Raw genomic sequence first — 23,205 nt, 5'->3', positions numbered from 1 at the left:
TCTCCCCAAGACTGTGTCAGTGACTGTATTAGGGTTCACAGAAAAGATGCTGCTGCACGTTAACATTATCTGTACATTTTTTTAAAAAAAAAGTACAGATAAAGGAAATTAAGAATATAACAAACAGGCAATCGAGGACAGAAGACCTCAGCAAGAAAAACACTCAACACATGCTTAAACTGTTCAAGTGATCACAGTGACACCGATAAGGCCCTTCACAGGCTTAAAGTTAGGCTAGTCCTTAAGTGCTTTATTGGATCAGAGCTTTAGAGTACATGAAGATTAGTCAAACAGTGGCTCAGATGAATCATATCAGCATATATAAAATAATCAGGCACATTAAGAAAAAGGCCAAGTGTTTCTCCTCAACACAGCCTGCATCTCAAAGGAGGTAATGGATTTGAACTTTTACATCAACTGCAGCTGTTAACATCAGAAGATGTTTGGGACAGAGTTATTTACTATTGAAATACAAGTGCAACTGTTACAGGAAAACAAATTTTTGTGGTTTCTTTTGTCACCAAACTGCCTGAGCAGCCAACAGGAATAGTTCAGCACAGAAGAAGTTAATGCACCACAGAAATCAAGTTAATGAAATTTCATTGGTAAGAAGTGTTTGGAATCCTACCACCTTCAAGCAGCCAGAGATCTGCCTGGCTGGCAGAATAAAATAAACTATCTTAGAGGCACATGAATGGCTATAGCTTCCATTGATACAAGCCTAACCAAAACAATAACAAAACCAAACCTGCTCATTCACTCCAATTACTGTTGTTACATCCGAGTACACCTTATTTAAATAGCACAAAGTGGCTGGCGCCATTAAAAAAACCCAAACATTCAGACAAAACTTGACTTCAGGAAAATTAAATATTGGAAACTGGTTAGGAACTACTGAAGAGGCTAAAAGCAAAATTATCAGCCAGTTCTTGGGCTATTTACAACAATCAGAGCCAAAAGCTGATGCTGTATGAAGAAAATCTCTGCTGCTTCAAGATTTCCTTCCTCTCACAGATTCTTTTATTAAAGCCTACAATTCACAAAGCAAATGAAATGCTTAACTGTGAGCACCAGCTGGGAGGTGAAGGTCAAGCTCTGGTGCTCTTTCTTCTGCTATTACCAAGCACAGAAATACCTGCCTGAAAATGCAGATCCTGGTTCTAGCACCTCTCATCCCCACAGTCTTCAGTTTAGCCTCAGAAACAAAGATTTTTCTGGACTGTCTTTAATTGCCAAGTGCCCATGAGGTGGAAGAGGCAACTACTTCCAGAGACAAGAAAAATTATCTTCCTTCTCTCCCCCATGTAACACTTCCCTTCCATGAGGCTGACAGTAGCTGTCACGATAGAAGAAGGTAACTTTTAAAATTAATTACTAATACTAGATTGAGACTGTATAAAATGTTATCCTAATGAAGGAAATATTTTAATGTTTACAGCAGCAAGTTTCCAATGTAAGGCTCAAAAGACAAATTTGAATAACTCCTCCATTTTTATAAATGCAATATTGACTTTGGGAAGGGAGTGTTGATGGCGTAGGAGCACACATCACTCGTGAGTTGATGGGAAAAGCAGATTTAGAAAATTCAGATATTTCAGGCTGACATTGCTGCCTTTGAAGAAAAAGCAGCTAGAGCCAAACCCTGCCATGAGCTTTTAATGGCCTATACATCCTTAACTGTCTCCAACTTTGAGGACAATAATAACATGAGTCACCAGCACAGATATAGATAGATATATAGATATATATATACACACACATACCCACTAGTACTCACTAGTATACTAGCATGCTGTACAAAGCAACTCAGACTATTTCAGACTCTTAGTAAACTGCAGCAGAATCTTCTTCACAGTTCAAACATCATCTTTATAACATATAAAACAGTATACTTATTTTCTAAAAGAAAAAAATATTTATTCTAAATAAAAGTCATGCTGGTTATCTTGCATCGCAAAAATCAATGCAATTTCATATTCTATTTCCTCACACAACTGAGAATCATGCATAATTTCCTTCTGGAGAAAAAAGAAAATTCTCTATCACTTCCCACTAAAATTAACAGCACATCGAACAGCACTACTAGAGGCTAAATACCCAGTGAAAACATAGCTACTACCTAGCACCAAACCGTCATACTGTGTCAAAGCATAAGCCTTCCAAAGTTCTTGACTAAATCCTCGAGACGACTTTCCAGCACAGCAGAACTACATTTAGAAGAGGCGCATTTACTTTCAGGATAGCTTTATTCTTCTGCAAGACTCCATACTGCCAAAAAGAAAATCATCGTTCCTTGCACGAGAACAGAGATGAGGGTCTGGTTCCCAAGGTCACTGAAATACCATGTTATGGTGTCTCTTAGTCCCAAATGAAACATGTCACTCCAAACTGAACGACAAGCTGTTTTTCACATCAGCTATCCCAAGCATGCAAAACCTTTCCGACTCACAATGCTAAACGTGTGCGTACTTGTATCCTCAAGCACTCATACCACTTCAAAAAGCATGCTCAGCAATATTACAGAAATACACATAACTTCTGCGTGCGTGTGAAGACCTGGATAAAGCCTGGATCCTCCTAACAAAGGCAGTCCTGCAAATCTTTGCCTTACCAAGTAGGATAATGAGAAAAAGGAGTAATCAACAGAATATATGCATGTCTCTCCATAAGGACTTCCTTCTTGCCCTCCTTATCCCCTAATAAACCACCCTCTAAACACATGGCCTTGCATGTAAGGCCTTGCAATCTCTGCTGGTGCCACTGCCCTTTCCTCTGCAGCTAGAAACAGGCAGGTGGTGCCCAGCATCAATACACCCCGACATGGCTCGAGCCCACGGCCAGCCTGGCCCGTCAGGAGTCACTGCGGCCCACCTAGACCTGCTGGCTCTGCAGCTTTAATGAAAACAAACCAAATTCAGCTAAACCTCTACCTTCCCCTAACCTCGCTCGTTTTGGCGGAAGTGGGTAGGGGAGCATTCGCGCAAGCAGCTCTTGACACCAATGAGCAGTGAGAAGCAGCAGCTTTTCCAGCCGGCAAAGCATCAAGCAAAGAGGCTACCTGGATCAAGCCCAGAAGACCGTATCAGCGACCATGGCCCAACGGCAGAAACATAAGCAACTAAGTTTTGGGAAAGCAGATGTTGCCTTCAACAGTCTTGCTGGTGGGGTGAGGGGTTATATTATTTACTTTCCCAGAAATATGAATTCAATAGAAGATATTCTGGGGACAAAGTTTTGCATAGATTTGGGGTTTTAGGGTTCTACCCAAGAAAAAATGCAGGATTAGGGGATAAAGAGTAAAAACAGAGGGAAATAAATGTCTGGTCTGGCTTGCAAACATCTCATCCGTTGTGGGGAAGAATACTGGAAGGGTTTTTGCATTTTTTGTTTGACTTTGAATATTTTAAAGGGAAACTAAACTCTGAGATTGAGATGAAAATGGAAATTTTACAGGAAGGGTTTTGGTTTAGTAGAAAAATCATGGCATCGCACATAAGAACTGGACTCTGCAGACGTAGGGTGCTGCACAGCTGCATGTATTATGAATCCCAGGTAACCAGATGTTACCGCTGGATCCAGTACAATCCCTAGATACTGGGGGTCATTCTCTCACACTCTTCTCAAAGTGAAAACAGCACCCCAAAAAACCCCCACCTACACACACATTGCAAGATCACCCCGATATTTCTCGGTGTACCATGTTGCAAGTGTAGAGGATGTCTACGTAAAACTAATCTGGTGGTCTGCATGGTCCTACCCAATATCCCAAACGCCCTGGGAAAACAGGCTGCTGAACATTACCCCCAGGCAGACCACATTTCCCACGGAAATAGTGCATATTCAGTACTCAGTGGTAGGGAATTGCTCACCGCCAGCCAAGTATAACACTGGCCATGCCCTCAGGATGCAAAAGTGGCATCATGTTCCCTCAAAGCATAGTTAGGAACTGCAGAGGTCAAAGTGACCATTGCGGTGGCAGAATGAACAAAAACCACACTTCTAAGCAAAACAGTTACAGCTTTCACTTTGCTGCAAAATAGAAGTCACAATTATAGCAGCATCCAGAACGTAGCCATTTCCATCAACAAACACTTCCCAGCTTGGAAAGATACTAATTATTTTACCAGACAAAAAAAAAAATTAAACATCTAAACTTCTGATTTGCTCTAAACTCTTTCCTCTGAGATTTATGTTCTCTTAGGAAGTATGCATATACATCCCTAATTTTGTATAGTTTCTCCATGTGCTTTTTTCTTCTGCCTTCCAAATACCTCTCTTGCTGCAGATTCCAAAACACAATTTTTAAAACTTCAGAAATCCCCAAAGTTTGCTGAAAAAACCCCCACACTTTTATTTTGTTTCCCTGTCCTACCTATATTTGAACTATTCCAATATTAACACAGCTAACTAAAACGATCAACAAAGGACAAATTGCTGCCAAACAGTGTCAGAGTTTCCTCTCACGTGAGCAACCAAGCACGAGAGAAATACTAACATGAAGTAATTAAAAGCACCCTTAAAAAAGAAACGTAACCACGCAGCGCAAACTGCCAGCTCACAGCACAAGGGGGAAGATGCTATCTTCTGATCTTTCTTTAGTGACATTTTAAGCATTTGACACTTGCTTGCAATCACTACCCAGAACACAATCTTCAGAATTTTCTCTAATTACTCCAAAGAACAGCATTATTTTTGCTCCTGAAGAAATAGCTGTTCAGGCAAAGCATTCTCGGGTGGACTTTTAGCATCTTAGACCGGACACTGGGCAAGACCAGTCAAGTTCAATGGCTTTTTCTATTAATTACTATGGTACTCAGCTATAAAATCCAAATTTTTCATTTAATATCACAATTGACAGTTGAAAGCATCTCTCTAGCAACCATCACAACCACACTTGCAGACTAAGGATATAAAAACACTAGAGAAGTCTACAACAATCTTCTACAGGAAATGCTATTTTGAAAAACCAACAAGAAATACAGAGGAAATTTTAGGACTATCATGTTCATCTAGGTTGGGTTTTTTTCTGTTTGTTTGGTTTTGATTTTTTTTCTTTGGTTTTTTTTTTTTTTTTAAACTAAGACCATCAGGGAAAACAAATAAGGAAGAAGCTCAAGGGAGATGACGCTTTAAGGAAACACTTTTAGGAACTTATTTCAAGAAAACAACCACATACTGATAATCACGGGGAAAGCCTAACATCAAGGTCTTCTTTGATCAGATTTCCCATTTAAAACAGCAGCAAGTCTTTCACAAACAGAGTGGAGCCCCAGTTAAGCAGATCTGTAGGATCACTTCTCCAGTTCCTTTCTCCAGTCTGAACCAGATGGTTGGACCCCACTCCCTGCAGAAGCTGCAGTGCCAAGACTACACCAGACAAACTGCTGGAGTTAGCTACGAATAAACTGATGGCTTTATGTCAGAGAAAAACATGAAGAAAAGGAAGGCTGATTCAAAAGCCCAGGAAACACCTGGAAATCACCATTCTGCTTCTGCTTTATATTCTCACCACTTCCAGAGGCCACAGATTGTAGTCAGGACTGGCAAGGTTCATTTCTAACAGCACGGATTTAAGTTAAAATCAAAGAGGGGCAAAAAAACCCCAACTTCTGCTAAAAGACCAAGTTTAAACGGAGGGGTTTTTTTTCACTGCCAAAACACTTAACTACTACTTGTTTACAGCTGCTTACCATTATTCTGGCTAGAATAAGCCAATCTGCAGAACAGTAATTCCTTTGTGGGCAAATCGTGGCCAAGATACTGCTTCCTTACCCTCACTGCTGAGACCTATAGTGAAGCTTTATTTCAAGTACAGTCAAATGGTAAATAACAGCTCCTGATCTGCAGACTCTTCATAAAAGGAAACTCTACAGAGAGTAAAAATATGCAGCTTTCAGCTGTTTTCATTCATTTTCTCACTAAGAGAGAAAACAATGTCCCTGACTGACCTGCACACTTGGAATAATTACCATACACTTAGAAAATTTAGTCACCTGCTGGAGATAATTATATTTCAGGCTAGTAATTAGGATTCCACTGAAGTCCCAGTCTCTAACTTCCAAATAATTTCCATTCTGTTACGTGTTAATTAGTAAGGACGTGATTAATACTGTCATTGCAACAGCTCATAAGCATGGTGCTTACATATCACAGGCACCTAACATGCCAAGTCACATACCAAAGCGTTGACATCCTCAGTTTTGTAGATCAACATCCGTATCTCTTCTGGATCGCCACTGAAAATCGCTTGGACCAGCGGTGGCTGGAAAAATAAAACAGAAGCAGCAGCATTAGAGGTTTGTTTTGTTTTCTGTTTAAAAGGAGAGCATATTATTCCCGCTAACGTTTACTAACGCTGCTCGCAGACATTGTATGACCCCAGTAACAAATCCCCAAGAGTATCTCATCAGTAAGAACTATCAGTTTGCTTGAGGATAAACTGAAATCATTAGTGTGTTTGTACGTATAATGAGCGTGTGTCTGCACAAACAGGGACCCCCATTAGAATGGCAACTTTTGTCAACAACACGCAATTAGCCCAGATGTTCTCCTTGGCATGTAAGGGAAAAACTAATTACATCAGATATTGCTGCATGCTTGCTGTTGGCACAGATTAATGGTCATGCAATACACATTTAGAAACAGAACATTATGCAGATAATGAATTTCTGGGCAATTACTAAACATCTTGTATCTTTTTACTGAATAAATGTGCAACGAGCACGGTTAATTTTAACCACCCAAGAAGCAAAATAATTATCTTATTGTTTCAAGTCTGTTATTATGCTATTATGAATCGGAATGCATAAATAAATAATCAGGCATACGGGAGAAACAATATGCCATGCTCATTCCTCTGGCAAGGCTGGCATCACTGCCCGTTGGTGGGAGGGAGCGCTGCATATGCTCCATTGCACCTCCAGAGCTGGCGATTTCGGTCCTTCTGCCGAGGTTTGCTCCGGACCACCAGCAGCAAATATCCGAGTTATTAACCAAGCTGGCAGAATACAATCCACTGAATTAAAAGAACAAAAGCCTTGCTAGTGGAGACTTCGAAAAAGAAGGGGACGAATCACAAAGACGCCTATCCCCTGAAGCGTGGAGCTGAAGCAGGCAGTGGCCCCACTGCCACCGTCACCCCTCCTGAAGGCAGCGTGTGGCCCCCTGAGCTCGCTGCCCACCTCCAGGCTGCCCCCACGGTCCTACGAGCAAAAAGGGGTTTGTGGTGCTACGCAATCACCGGAATCTAAAATAACGCTGCAAAATGGAAGCATGCATGACTACCTCAGCACATAAAATCACAACAGTTCTTGAGACTCTGCAGAATTTAACTCTCTTGTAAACAGGTTATCTCAAAATTCACAAACAAGCTGGAAGAACAGAGAAAATGCCACTTTGTCCCAATCTTTTCACTGCAAAATTCATCATATTCAAATGTGGAAAATACATTTCTAAGTTGATGGTGTCTATTTTAAGACATATTAATCCCTTATGTCCTTGAGAAAAGATTCACACTGGAATTTCATTCCTGCCACTCCTCAGATGGAAAAAGGACTAAAGCAGCATCTTTTATCACAGCTGTCTGCAGTCTCATGTATTGTAGTGCATGTTTGAAAAAGAAAGAAAAAAAAATGCATTTCACTTGAACCATTTAGCGTGCTTCCTTCCCAGCCCGTCTCAGAATGGCTGAAGACTAATTCACCAGAATTTAGCTAAGAGTGAGACGGTCTCATTTCTGCATTTTTCTCTACCAAAAGAAAACGTTAAAAGTTATTCTCTAATCTTATGCCCACTAGCACACTAATAAAAATTACTATTTCCTAGACATAGCGCAAACATAATAGTAACAGCTATGAAGAACCAGTGAATGTTTATGAAATTAGAATGCTCACACCAAAATATTTCCATTGCATGTACATTTATCATAATATTCAAATAACAAAATAAACAGGAAAGCATAGCATTCCTCAACTTCAAGGTGAATGGCAACACAACCCAGCAGTCAAGTAACAAATATCCCCAGCAGCTTGGAGTAGTCCTGGAACCCACTTGCAGGTACACCCAGCACCCAACGAGAAGTATCAGCCAGGCTCTGCTGACACCCGAGCTGAGACTTCAAGAGGCACCATCACCAAGAGAAAAGTTCCACAAACTTCAAATCTACTGGATTATTTTTTTTTAAGTTCAAATACTTTTACAGGTGACATTTTTGTTTTAATGGGGAGAGAGTAAAGTGCTGTGCATAATTACATTAAAAAAAGAGGAAAGCCCCACAATAAGACAGTTTGACCCTTCCTTCCTCCCTCTGCCAGAAATCTGAATCAGATACCTGGTTTTCCAGGAAATGCCTGAGCTTTTTAATTAGCATCAGCTGCTTAACACAGAAAGCAGATTGAGAATAACACTGTTCTTTAGACCCATAACATATATAAGATCCTCATCTCAATTTTTGTCCACCATACCACAGTCATAGCTACATGCACTTCCTTATATCAAACCCCAGTATTTCTTGCGTCTCTGAAGCAGGTTGTTAAGTCGCACACTGCTGATACAAATAGCCTTTGCCGACAGGAAATAGCTGCCGCATACCCATTTGCAAAGGCCTTAGTCCTTCAGCCCTTTTTCCCATTAAACTTACTTTTTGTAAATTAATTACAATAGAATCTATCACTGCTAATCGTACCAGCAAGAGACAGAGATAACAGAAAACACTCAGAGCCTGTGAACTGGAAAGAACAGATAAAACCAGTACAGGTTAATAACCATCGCGAGTCACTGCTGCACAGCTTTCTCCAATTGGCCATTTTTCTAATTTACTACCTCATGATTTTACTTAATTTCAAAGGTATTGGTTTTGAAGTGAGAAATGCATTATTGTTAAGGATTTTTTTTTGTTAAGGAGTTTTTATTACATATTAAGGCATGTTTCTGTGTAAGACGCACAGTCATGTATAATGACCCGTTCAGGAAAAATATCAGAAGCGCGTTGCAGCGTTGTTGCTGCAATTTGAGGTCAGAGCTGAGAATGTGCATTCACATCCATCAGCACAATGAGAAAAGTATTGCTCCATTCAGCAGCTGACAGTGATGAAATGGAGCTTGTGCAGTTACGTACGTGTTGATGATGGATGTCCAGTGACCTGAACAGATTACCTTCTTGATCTCCAGGGATAATCATGTTCATGCGTGAATGACTTCAACTTTAAAGAATTTCTTTTTTCTTTTTCTTTTCTTTTTTTTTTAAATTCCTGAAGGGCAGATAATGACACTTCCTAATTATCAAAGAAGGATGCAGTATATTTTTGGAAATAATTTCTAAACCCATGACAAAATGATTAACGGGTTATTTCATTAACAGAAATGTTTTCCTTTAAAATTCTTCAAATTCAGAAGTTGTTAAACACTCAGAATGAAGAAAGAAAAAAAAAGAAAGCACAGAGCAGGTTACGTATAACTATTATTAGAATTAAGCAAGGGTGCAGGTTTTGGAATGATGAACAACTGTTTTATCGGCTCAGCTCTCTGGAGCTTCCAAATTCTTAAAGCGAGCTTCAGCTGGGAGCGTTCACATTTTTTTCCTGAAAATATACACCAGCAGCTAACAGAGACCTTTCCATGTTACATTTTCTGCCGAGTCGCTATTAGAAGTATGAAACTCATCAACAAGTTTTACTAGAGTGTTCTTTACTTTGTGCTGTAACAAGCGTTACAGTAAAAATAAAATTTTATCTGCAGACATTTTCCAATGTTGGAACATATCCCTATCTTAACCACATACGGGGCAATCGCAAGCTGGACTTCACTCCACTGTGTGAAATTAGCTCATTGAATTGAAGACACAATGATTATTTCGGCAACGGAGAGCTTAAACTCATGCAGAAGAATGTCCCGTGGCTCAGCTGGCTTCGACAGCACCAACAAACCACACCGGCAGAAAAAATCCAGCCTTGGGAAATTCTCCTCCACAGATGTGACAGCGCAGAGGAAAGCCAACACTACTGCCAAGAGGCATCTGCAGGTCTCTGAACTGCAGATGAGATGAAGTATTTAACTGACCTGTCTCAACTATCATTTTAATTACCACGTCCAAAGTGGGTGCTGAAGCTCTTAGCAAACCAGTTAGTATTTTCGTCAAGTACCCGTGACATGTATTAAATATTTCGTCTTGATTTTAGATATCCTGACTCACTAACAAGGACTTATTTAAGCCAGAGTTTCATTTGACAGGAGCTGGAGGCAGATAGGGAAAGGATGATCAATTCCCATGCTGATTTACTATCATTTCGTCTTGTGAGTGAGAAGAAGTTTTATATTGATCCTTTACTTGTTCTAATTGCATTACATCAAGTTGCTGGACTAAACACTTGGATATGTCCATGTACTCATTTCCCTTTAACTGGCAAGACAACATAGCGAGACACATAATCATTTGAAAGTGGTATTGATTTTGTCAGTGTTTTGCCAAACACCTCTTTTTTTCTGCAGGTACTCCCATTAATCAAGATTACAGGGTTGTCTGCAATGTCACGTCACGTACATCTATTTCCCTCCACTGGTCACAGCACAAAGCCTATTCCTCGTCCTAATTTTAATTTAGGACTTTCTCCCCCCGAGCGTACAACACAGAAATATCTGAAATGCTGTTTTAATGTATAGTCTGTATAAGTGAGCAGTCATAAACTGCATTTCTCTTAATTCTTAGAGTGCATTTCTCTGGTGCTTGTATTTATACAGTTCCGTGTACAGAATTGTTCAACACTAATCACTTTTTAACAGGCATTGCAGCCTATCTCACTTGCATCAGGGGTTGGCCTTTTAATGTGTTTTAGGAATTAATTGCTGGGTAAATACAAGGAGAAGTTTACTCTTAATTTGTTATTATTTCAAAGATTGCGTTTCTGTTATTGGAAAGTCTTTATACTGGTTGCTGACAGCAAAGTGCTTTCACAGAGCTGGTATTTGGAGAAGAATGTCCTTGGATGGTTGCTAAGGGGTGTTTCAGAGTAATTACAGATTTTTACTGAGCAACTCCTAATGAATATGAATACTTGTCCAAGCTACTGAAAGGCCAGTGGAAAGAATCAAATCCGTAAATAGGATATGCTGGTCCTCTGGAAGCACTATGGCAAACCGACAGCATTGTTAAGTGAGCAAGCGTACGGACCTAGGACATTCATGCTGACCAGATCAATAAATACCCTGTACACCGCAGTATTTCAAATACAGCAGGAAAAAAGTTTTTCAATTAATTTAATTCTGTCTTCTTATGTCCTTCCATTTTTTGCAGACTAGCCCAATTATGTATAAGGATTGCACATAATCCACTGCAGAAAGGACAGCACGTATGCCTACGCATTGCTACTTATTTCAATTTGTTCCACTGTGTTTCCACGCTCAAAGACCAACAAACTTAAAAGACACACAGAGGTATTCAACAAAACACAGACCAACATTCCTGAAAGTACGAAAAACTCTGGGTAGATGGCACTTACAAACTTTGAGAGAACTCCATGTTGTTTTTAAGCTAATGTTTAAAGGACACAAAAGAACTGTGCTCTGGCCCTTTCCGCGGACCAATGGCTGTATAACTTGCTGCCACGCTGTGCTCTAAGTTCCTTAGAGGGGTGTGCTGGGCACTCAAGTTTCATTGCAAGAAGTGTTAAGTTTTTCCTGTAATGGCTCCCCATTTCTCTCCACGTCATTTGTAACAGCCTTTTCCTATTTAGCTTCTCCAGAACCTCAGGTTGCATTCATCCTTCAGACCATAAAAAGGGCATCAGTGTCAATGCCGCAGGGCACACCGGGAACATACTCTGGGTGCGGTGGAGAACCAATCACTGCTTCATTCGCTGTTACACTCTCCTGAGGTTAGGAAAAACGTATATCTAAACCACAACACTAGAGCATATGTTAGCATCAAGAGCAACTTTATACCTAAACTTTTTAAAGAAAGAGGAGATGGATGGGGGTGTCTGCGTTTGTCTGGACATCCCAGCATCTCCTGAACCTGCCCACAGCCTCAGTGCCCGAGAGCCTGTCCCTCCAATCTGTTGATTCAAATGGTGGATGGCAACTTCATCAAAATGCAAAGAAATGCTCAGTGACCAAATGGAAAAATACAAATACCCCAGTGCACACCTACGGCTACCAGAGTGGTCTACCCTAAGGGACAGGTACTGAACAGCATCGATGGCATCAACAGCATCAGGCAAGGATGTCTGCAAAGATGTTCAGTGTGTTACAAACAATGCTAGTTTTGCATTCTGTGCTTTCTCCCCCCTCCCAATGATTAGTTAAATGCTCAGTAATGCATAAGTGGTTACGGATTTTAAGTAATTGCTCACAAATGTCTGAATAATTCATGTTATGCCAACATGGTCTGTAGGTAGTTCCCACTTAGGCGTGCACTCAGCCTTTCCCCTAGTGGCTTCAGAAATGAAGACTTGAATATTTCCAGAAATACTTGGTGCAAGTTGGAATATGGCGATTTTAACATGATTATCAGATATTGCCATTGCTGGTGACATTAATAAAACCCGAGTTTAATCACTGGTATACCTTGCCAGCTGGATTAATCACAAGCTACCAAACAGCTGCAGAAATTGAGCAGCTCCAACCTTGCTCTGCTGGACTGCCCGGCGGGTTGTGCAGACTGCGAAGCCTCTGGGCAGTGTGGCCCAGAGGAGGACCTGCGTCCTGGGAGGACTCCCACCCTTCCGGCTGAATTCGGCAGGGTGCCTGCTATCCAGCACTGATCAGGTTTATAGGCTGCAAATTCAGACCTAACAAAACACCCTTCCGCATCTCGAGAATGGAAAAATCAAATCATCAGCTTTAGGCAAACAAGTGTTTTTTTCCAAAATACAAGTTCTCCTTCATTACAGCAATTGTACATCATTAGGGGAAAGAAAAAAAAAAGTATGATCGCTGGCAAAGGGTTGAAGTAGTAGCAGTAAAGATGCCTGAAACAAGATTGTCCAATGACAAGCTGAAAAACACCTTCAATTAAGGCTCCTTCTTGAACGTTGCTTACATTATATCTGAAAAAGGACAACCAAAACTGCTTAGAGCATGGCTCAACCCTGAAAAGGGAGAAGGCTGTCACAACACAACCTGTATCACCTGCTTTTAAATGATTTTAAATGATCCCTGGAGGTGTTCAAGGACAGACTGGATGGGGCTTTGAGCAACCTGGTCTAGTGGAAAGTGTCCCTGCCCATGGCATAATCATTCCATGATTCTATGATTTTCCCTCCATACCAGTTAAGCCTTTGCAATGGCAACTGGGCTTGGGACTGGAAGCCCAGGCTGGGCTCCCATGGGCTTCTGGCACTGTTCCCAGTCAGCAGGACCCCAGTGGCTTTTGCTTACACCCCACCTGCAAAACTATGTATCTCTGGCCAGACGGAGAAGACAATAGATCTGATTCTGTAATTAAACATAAGCACAATTACTCATTTAGTAAGTGATGCGCAAACCAGAATATACTGCTGTTCACTTTCCCATTAGCATACTTGCTTGCGAAGTAATAAGAATAAACCAGCTTCATGCCCCTACCTCCCTACCAACCCCTGTACCCTCATGTCTTGGTCCTTTCTGTGGCTGGCCCCTTCTCCTCATCTACTCGCCTTCTCCAAGAGATTTAAACCTTTGCCTCTCTCTCTGCTGCCCCATTTCCATGCTGCTGGAGCAGGGGAGCTGGAGCTCTTAGGATGATGAACACTTGAACACCTTTAGTTGCAAACACACACGCTTGCATTTCAAGCAAGTGAGAAAGAACCATAAGCAAAATGAAAACTGTCTGGGGGAAAAAGTATTACAACATACTGAGACAGCTGAAACTTTAACACAATGCTTATTTAGTCAAGCTTTCATGATACTTAAAAAGGAAAATAGTCAGGATTGATTCTGCTTGTGCAATGCCGAAGCAAGCCCGGTATTTGTGTTTGCACAATTTCTGATATGCCATTCCGGACAGTGCAAAACAAGCCTCTCGGCAGATCTATTTCTGGATGCTAGCTTGGCTCCAGATTTTGGCTGCCTCCCATTTCTCATGATGAAGCCTATCAACTGCCCCAAGAATTGCTTATGTTTCCAGGTGAAGGAAAGGTTACATCCTGCCGTTCCTGGAATCCTGAAATTCCTCTACACACCATACGCGCTGCAAGTGCATTATGTTTTGTTAAACTTATCAGTTAAAGGCACTGAAATAACTCACAGCACGTTAAATTTAGATCACTTCTAAAAAGGAAAAGAGCTAAGCAAGTCTAATTCAGCTTGCCCAGTGCCCTTTCCTTCAATACTGGAGGCTGTCCACTGGTCTCGATTTAAAAGGTGGGTTTTGGTTTTGGCATTTGGGGTTGGGGGGGTGTGTGGTATTTTTTAAGTGCCTGCAGATTGTATCAGAAAATCAGTTAATAAAATCTGTCTTAAAGCTACATTAATCAAGTGGAGACAAAGACTCAGCATGCTGCAGACTAGTTCAAATAAGAGAGGATTTTTTAAAGGAGACAAAAATAAACATAGTAGCATAACATGTTATATTCACCAGCATTTGTTACCCATTTTAGTGGGGAAAAGTCTGCCACAGAGAGCATGATAAGATTTGTTGGAAGATCTACAAAGATTGAGGATAATCGATCTAATGGTATCCTGAATTTTTCTTGTCCTCTTGAATTTGTTTGTTCAAAGTTTCTTGGGGTTTTGTCTTACTGTGTATTGTGTAATATCTCACAGCAGACACATCAATGACACCATTAAATAACAGTCAGAAGATTGTAATGGCAGTACCAAAAAAAGGATCCAATTCTTTTTATACATTCCCAGCAGCGAGTGCTGCGCTAAAAATCCATTTGAGTACTGCTTGTCACATTGGTATTTTGATTCCCAGAGCTTTTGCCCCTTTTTCCCCCCACCTTTTTTTTTTTTTTTTTTTTACCTCCCCGTAGTCCATCTATCATCTAGGCAGGAGCAGGGAAGAAGGCCTGGCACCAAGGCAGTGTTTCTAAACAAGAAGATAGCAGAGAGTAAAAGCCCTGGGGGCACAAATTCCTGCTGGTATAAATCATTTTAAGTGAACTCCCAAGCGAGAGGTGCTGTGCCACCTTATACCACCTGCTTTCCCCACCAGAAGCACAGCCGAGAGGTGGCCAGGCGGCACGAGGTTATGAACCTCAAGAGAAATAAAACAGCTGGCAGAAGGGGAGAGCAATAGTGACCCTGGTGACAGGTCTCTTCCTGCTACAGATTTTGAGAATAAAGCAGTTAGGGAAGAAGCTCACTTGAAAAACATCAACCCTACTGAAATCTTCATTTCTGGCTCGCTTGTCTTCAAACACATTTCAAGCACAACAGCAATTTTTTTTTTTTTTGACCAATTGCATAGGTGTTGAATTCCACAAGGGAAAAAAAGACAATTAAAACCTGCATGCAGCGGGGAATGCTCTGGGGAACAAACAGGTTCACGCTAGCTGCAGCTGTCCACCTAAACTGACACGTCTCCTCTGTTCAGTGGCCCCACATCTTCTGGAGACCACTGACATCCTGCCTTCACCCGACTCTAACGAGCAGCAATGGCAAACAAGTAGAAAAAAAAAAAAAAGAAAAAAAAAAAAGGAGAGAAACGGAAATGTTGCAAGTTTATCTTCCTTCAGTTTATCACTTATGAAATCATGACTTACCCCTCTCTTCCTTGCCGAGGTAAGCATGAGCAAGGACCTCTACACACAGCACCGCTGGTTTAAGCAACCTTTTCGTATTCCCCCTTCAGTGCAGCAGCACAGCGAGATCTGCCTTTCATCTGGCATCCTGGACACTCAACGGTACAGGGTAATAGTCCAGTGAATCTCTATCTGTGCTGTAATTAAGGGCTATATCTGATATACACAGCGTTCACTGATACTCATCATACACTCTAATAAAAATCCTTTCATTTTAGAAAATTAATCCTGATTTAGAGAACTATAAAGTGGCATCTGATCCTGTATGATGTTACTCAGTAAGATTAGAACTTCCGCTGGTTAATGGGGTCTGTTTTATATTAATGTACACACAAAGAAGCAGCTATGAAACAGAGAATGCCCTAATAAATTTCAGATACTTCTGAACTACAAGCAACTACAAGGACATTTGAGGGCAGGATCAGAATTTACAACCACCTCGACACACTACACAAACAACTGGTCTGGAGGGAGAGGAGGACACTGTTCAGTACGGAGGAGAACCCAGCATGCCTGTTAGCAAGAAATCCAACGTTATTACATGGCAGTTTTGTGTAAGAAAGAATTTGGGACTGCAGTTTACTAACTGAATGTAACTGAACAATGTTATGAAAGAGGAGGAGACCTTAAAATCGGAATACGGCTTGCAAAACACACAGTAGTCCTTCCATGCTGCTCAGTGCTGCTTAGGCTGCGACTGCAGTGAGACATTTACTTTAGGGCACCACTTGACTTGAAAACCAAAAACAGAGCTGTAAAACATGATTTACAGGGAAAATCTAAACAGATCACAGCTATTCAGCCTACACAGAAGAAAATTTAAAGGGAACATGAGAACAATTTGCAATACGTAAAAGGTTGTTACTAAAAGAAATCATCTGTTTTCCACATCCAAGACATCCAGAGCTTGAATGGCTGCTCGCAAGGAGGATGCATTTCTGCTCCATTAAAGGCAACACAAACCAGGACATTGGTTACTAATTCGGATGAGTTACAAACAGTGAACTGCAGAAGACCGTAATTTCAAAAACAGAACTAGACCAATGATCACTGAAACTCAAAGGGATTCTTTTCTGCAGGCTTCAGTAGGCAAGGGACTGAACATAGGAAAGCAAAAGAGCCCAAACAAAATTCACACCGCGCTTACATAAATACAAAGCTTAATGCAAAAAAGGGTAAGTTACAGCACACTGCACTTCCAATAAAAAGCTGAGAACATGCATTTTCTAGCATTTCAGATGGGTATTACACCATAAAAGGGGCAATTACTTAAAGAGTGTGTCACATGGTGCTACAGAAATTTCTGCAGAAATCAATAAAAATATATATATTTCCAAAAGTTCAAGGGAAGTCTAGTGCCTTTGGGTAGAAACACACTAACGCGTAGCATGACCCCAGCAGAACTTTCAGACCCCGTTTCGTTCACTCGTCAGGAGGTAATTACAGGTATGGTTTTCTTCACATGAGTTCACACGCTGAGTTTCTGTTAAGGATGGCTGTATTTTGCAGTGACAATCTCGCATGTTCCTGAATCTCATCTTAGCAGTGATCTGCAACACTTCCAAGGTCCTGCTGTCACGGGTGTCTAAACCCAGACAGTAGCAAACCTCTGGGGTCATGAAAGCGACATATGGGAGGGACAAGACATCTTAGGGTCTTGAGCAAAATCTGAAACATCTGACTTGCTCAGTCTTATCATCATATTATGGGTGGATCTCGCTTGGGTTCAAGTAACTTCCCCTTGTGTTGCACATCACACACAAAGCCTCCCCACCGCCTGTCTCCTAAGGACTGCAATGCAGCTCATTCCCCTGGTGAATGAGCGCCATCCCAACAGCCGTCTTCCTGCCAGCTCCAGAAAAACTCAGAAAACCTCCTAACTTACTTTCTTATGCATAGCAGGTGTCAAATATACTTTAAAAGACATTAAACACTAACGTTTATGTTTCCTGATTTTTCTTAGAGGATCATGGAGCTCTCAGTGCTCTTGAAGCGAACTGTGGTCAGTTATTACTGTTTTCATAAAATAAAAAATCCTTTGCAGATTTTAGTCTCTGGCATTCGCCTTCTGCATAGCTAGTATAAAATTCAGATTAAAAATGTTTAGCTACCGAGGCTGATGACAGTGTTATTTCCATTAATAGCAGAGTAACTATGTGTGAACATGCAGATCAGTCCATAACAGCATTTCATCTCTTTCTTTGCATTAGGCATGCTACAGTTGGCATGGAGCTCTGCTCAACAACCAAAGCAGATGTTTTACCTCTATTTTGAATCTGGAACAGATTAACGAAGTCAGCTTGATTCAACATATCCTGATAATATCCTCGTACTCGTCATCAACCAAACTACTGAAGCTGACAGGAAAAAAAAATAAAAATCAAGCTTTGCCAATGAATGCAATGTCAAGTAGCCAGGTCGAAGAAATGAAACTGAAATTTAAAAAGGTTTCAAAATTGGCTTCGCTTCAGAAACCAGTTCAGGATCTTCCAAGCGTAATGCATCTGACTGTGACAAACTCAGCAGCTTCAAAGTGACTTCGTACAGACTCAAATTAAACCGAAAGATGAGCCTGAGAGCTTTAATGAGCTATTACACTCTTTCTTACAAGTCACCATGACAAGTTATGAACACCTTTGTCTGGATACCCTCTGGAAAGGCTGCAAGATGGCCCTGGGACTACTGTCGCAGATATGGGAGTCAGTGTGAATCTTCCTTTCATCACACACAATCCCATGCATTAAATACATCTCCGTATTTGAGCAAAATTAGTCTTGAATGAGAAACATCAGCCAGAAGTATAAGTGTATGCATTCTCATCAGCTGAGGAAGCCGGATACACCACTTCTTCCTCCTTCTACCTCTCCTCAAGGAGCTTCCAGCCACAGTCACACAGTCACAGCGCTGAAACCCTTCAACACCAGGAAGGGAGGCGAGAAAGGGTCTCAGCGCCCCAGCTCCTGACACGGCTAACTCATTTTGTACACGCAGCGCTCTCTTCACCATCACTTCCAGTTCCTGCCAGACAAGCCAAGTGGCAAGGCCTGCAGTCAGACACAGCCCAGCTATGTTGGAGACCCTCTCTCTGTCCATATCACATCTAGACACATTGACTCCCTCTGGCCTGGCATAATCATTGCCCAAACGGGGCTTTCTTTTGTGGAGACAAAGGCTCGGTGTGGGGGTGCTCAGCCACAGAGTGACCATCCCGGAGAGGTCAAGACAAGCCCCACTTGTTTCCGAACAGAGGCTCATAGAAGCCAGCTTGCAACACAGGAGGGCAAAGAGTCATCAAGTGAACAAAAGGGAACACACGAGAGGGAAAGAGTGCGGTCCACTTCCACTGCCCCTCTGCAACACAAAGTGCTCAGGCCAGCCAGAAAGAAGAGAGGGAAACAAAAAGGAAAAAAAAAAAAGCCAGTTTTTACAAAACCCTTTTTAGTCCCAAATTGCAGGTGCCATCTGGAATCCAAGGCGCATTTTTTATTTTGCTAGAGAGGCCCATAGCTTATTAAAACTGAAAGAAAGTTTAATTAGACTTGCATAGCCTAACACTTCAGCCTCTCATTTTCTGTGAACCGTTCCACTTCAGCAGTGTAGAACTTACTATTCTGCGTTGTTCTGTCATGCATCACAAGTCTGATGCCAAAAAGAAATGCTTACAGAAAGGAATACTTTAGGGTTTGAAAAAAAAAAAGTGTTATTTTTCTCAAACAGAGGTTTCATATTGTTACAACAAATCTATATCTTGGAGTCTCAAAAGACTACAGATCACAATCTCCTCTCCAGTTCTTTTGTAAATATTCCTGTATTACTCTTGTCAAAATTAGCCCAGTAAATACGCGCCCTTACTACAAAACAAAAAGCAAGCCGTCACCACTTAATCAGCTAATGCATGTAAGAGCTTGTTGTCAAGGCAGAGGCAATGTGCTTTACATTCACTTTTGGCTGTGCCGGTAAGCAGGGCATTCTTCTCAGCCTCTCTCTAATGACAACAGCAGAAAGAGCTGGAGACAGCTTGATCAATTGCCTAATGAGATAAGGAAAGCTGAATTACAGTAACCTAGCTAAACGATAAAACCAAAACAAACCAGAGGATTTCCTGATCCAGTCTGACTACCATTCTTTTAGGATTCCTTGGCCACTCGCTCTGGCCACACCACCGCACGTTCCTGCGGTATTTGAGCATTTCCTTTCAACAGGGAGCTCTTCAAGTCATTTTGCCAATCAGATAAGAGGATGTTTGAGGAAGACCATGGGGAACACGTCTGCACTGCCACTAGTTACCCCAGACGCCTTCTTTGGAAAGAAGGTGTCCTTCTGGGATCATGCCATGGGAGATGAACCCCCTACATGAACTCAAGAAGAAGGAAGTGTTGACATTACAGTTTCCCTTCTAAATCCCATGTAAATGTCAAACCAAAGTCAGTGGAACTAAATTAGTCATAACCTCCATTCATTTTCATAGTTCTTTACAAGTGACTCAAGAAAAGCATCAGTAGCTAGTGAGATCTGAGAGCATCTAAGCTAGGCCCAGACTTAGCTCTTCACTTGCTCAACCCTTTTTCAAAGAACTGGTTTGGTAAACCACTGTCCTATTTTTTGTTGTCTGGTTTGTCCATTCTCAGGCCACCCTGCTGCTCTGCCAAACAAAGCAAATCTCTCTGCATCTCACAGCCGCCTCCTCGCAGTTCTTGTGAAGCTCTCACCTGCTTTTTATGGTGATGATCATAATTCAAGACCTGTATGCTCCTTCTCTGATGTCTTGTTTACACTGGTACATGTAGCTCACCACTCATTGGCTACCCAACACTTCAGAAGAGTATGTAGGAAAGCACAGTCTTGCTGTGTCACAGACCTTAGATTTTCAGGATAGGACAAACAAAATGCATTGAAGGTCCACCTAACTCTGTTTGCATTCAAGTTGATGGCAAAACCTTTCAAACTATGCCAAGAGACTGACAGCAATGCTTGGTGCTTTTAAAAAGTCAACCCTCAACTTATGAAGCTGTACGATCTTTTGGAGGGATGGGAAAGGTTTCAGAGGGGTGGGAAAGGTTGTGCCATCTCACCATCTTAAATCACCACGGTTGCAAGGAGTTAAAAAAAAAAATTAAAAAAGGAAAGAAAAAAAAGGAAGCAGCCTGTTCCCGAAAGTCTGCCCAACAGCTTTCACTCAGAGTTTTGCACAGGGAAGCACAGGACTCTTCTGCTTGCAGCCACTTCACACAGGCTCTAGATTCCCCTCTCCTCTGGGGCCAGATGAGTAGGATGACAGTTTCTCTACACTATCTACAAGGTCTCATCGGTCATCTGAAACCACACTGTAAATGAGACTTGCCTAAGGGGAATTCAGTCCCAATGCACTGAGCTAAAATGATGGTTGGCAGAGAGCTTTAAGCCATGGGAATATGACGATGTTAGCAAAAAAGGTGGATGTACCCTTCTCCATCACAGCGAGATGCTTGTACAGATGTTTTCAGGCTGTTTAAACAGAGGCAGAATCTTGAGGCAGTAACTAGAGAGAGAGGAGGGAAAAGCAGAAAAGTCTTCCTGGTGAGAACAAGCCACGCAGAGCATCCTGCCCTCTTGCTTTGGACTAGCCAGCTCTGTGGTCTAGACTTCAGATCTGACTGGACCAAAATGGGGACTGCACTGGTCCGGCTCCTCCAGGCCTCAACAGGAGGGAGCTGTCCTGCTACATCCTTTAAGCGAGGCAAACTGGATTTTCAGTGGTCTCATTTACAATCTAATTCAGACTTCTAACTTGTAAGATGGACATCTTGTAAAATTTAGAAGGTGAAATCCATACAACCAGAAACAGCAGAGTAAAACACAGGAACTCTCTCATCCTTCTCCATGCCATAGCAGAATGTAGACCATGGGGGCAGACTGCATGTTTCTAACGTATTTTAGCTCCACTTGCCCTGTTCCCTGAAGCTGTTTGGGTCCTAGAGGCATTTTAAATATTCCTCACTTGAATTTTATTTCTGTCTCTACAGGAGGGGAGAAAAAAAAAAAAAAAAGGAAGAAAAACCCAGCTCTGAGTCATATTAAATATTTGAATAGATTTCTGCAAACCAAGAACAAGACATTTCTAATCTAGGTCATCTTATAAAGATATCACAGTGTCACTGTGCTAAATTTCTCTCCGAGACTGAGCTGCCACTAGCTAACTTGCTGCGCTGACACAGATTCTGAGAAAAGCCTCAGGAAATACTTTAGGCAGGTTTCTGTGAAGAAAGAAAAAACACAAATCACATTTCTAAATGCCTGCACCCAACTCCACCAGCCCACTCTGTTTTAGATAATGGCAGTACCACACAACACAGCTTGCTCTTGTAGGAAGTAGCAACTGATTACATGCTAGTCTTTTTGCCATTTTTCACTGGAGGGCTATCTGGCTCTAGCGTTCGTTCAGCTTGCTGTATCAAAAGAGCAAAAGTTGGCTGCAACGCACTCTGAGTTTGCTAAGCAGTGTTTAATAGAGATAAGGGGGGGAAGTAAATCACAGTTGGACGTCAGTACTCAGCCTCCGGCCATACTCGACTCAGGCTGGGTATGTGGAGTTACGCTCAATCCCAAATCAACATAGCCTTTGCTGTGCAAATCCTGCATCTTTCCATCTTCGCAACCACCTAAGTCTTTCTTATTGACCAAGTTCAGCTCCTTTCTCTTTCACTCCTGTCAATTAATGTCAAACTGATCCTTCCTGCTGAGCTTCCTGAAGGCTAGGATAGCACGGGAGAGTAAGAGGCCTGGAGAGCTATGATTTTGCAGAGAAGAATCATGACTGCTAACCACACAGCAGCGACAAACACTGGAGAGCAAAGAGGAATAAATACTGTGTTCTCCCTCATTTGCTACAAGCATGAGAGCTTGTATTCACACATAAAAGCTCTCTGATGACCACCACCCATATCCTCTGGAGCTTCCCTCCTGGCTGCATTCGCAGATACAGACTCCAGCTTTCCAGAGCAATGCCACTTGAAAAAGATTCATCCTTTGTATATGATAGAGCAGAAGTAACTGGAGAAACAAAAGGTGAACTACCTGCCCACTGCAACAAGTTCGGCTTTTTTAATTACATATGAAGATTTACATTTGTTTTTTAAAAAGGGCAAAGGTAGAGTAGCTAGATTTCAGGCTACCGCTGAAAACCCAGTCCCAGAATGCAGAGTGTAAGGAAAGCTCACCACGTGTACAGACTCAACTCAGACCTGTCTTGCTCACTGAATGCATCCCCGTTAATTATCAACGTTACATGTGCCAGCAGCACCAGTGCGTGCTGTGACTCAGGACGGACAGCGAGATGCTCTCTTGCTATTACGGTGAAACACAATTCAGTTTTCATGCATTCATGAAGAACTACCACATACTTCAGCTTAAAAAGAAATAAATTACATGAGCTGTCATGAAGGTGAAGCAGTTCTCCTGGCATCAGCACCATTCACTGCGCTGTCCCCACAAGCCTCTAATGGAAATT

At 41.7% G+C, this 23,205-nt stretch overlaps 1 protein-coding gene across 11 annotated transcripts in view; it reads right to left on the bottom strand.

The window, feature by feature from the left end:
- Nucleotides 1-23,205, bottom strand: part of ANKRD44 (ankyrin repeat domain 44) — a 145,586-nt gene that overhangs the window by 74,622 nt on the left and 47,759 nt on the right. For all 11 annotated transcript variants that reach the window (XM_063342502.1, XM_063342510.1, XM_063342503.1 and 8 more), the window contains exon 2: nucleotides 6,179-6,262. In XM_063342502.1, coding sequence (XP_063198572.1) covers nucleotides 6,179-6,262 — 84 coding nt within the window. The remainder of the gene's footprint in view (nucleotides 1-6,178; nucleotides 6,263-23,205) is intronic.

Source organism: Chroicocephalus ridibundus, chromosome 7, assembly GCF_963924245.1.
Source record: "Chroicocephalus ridibundus chromosome 7, bChrRid1.1, whole genome shotgun sequence".
Taxonomy (NCBI): domain Eukaryota; kingdom Metazoa; phylum Chordata; class Aves; order Charadriiformes; family Laridae; genus Chroicocephalus; species Chroicocephalus ridibundus.
This window is presented reverse-complemented; position numbering and strand designations above follow the sequence as displayed.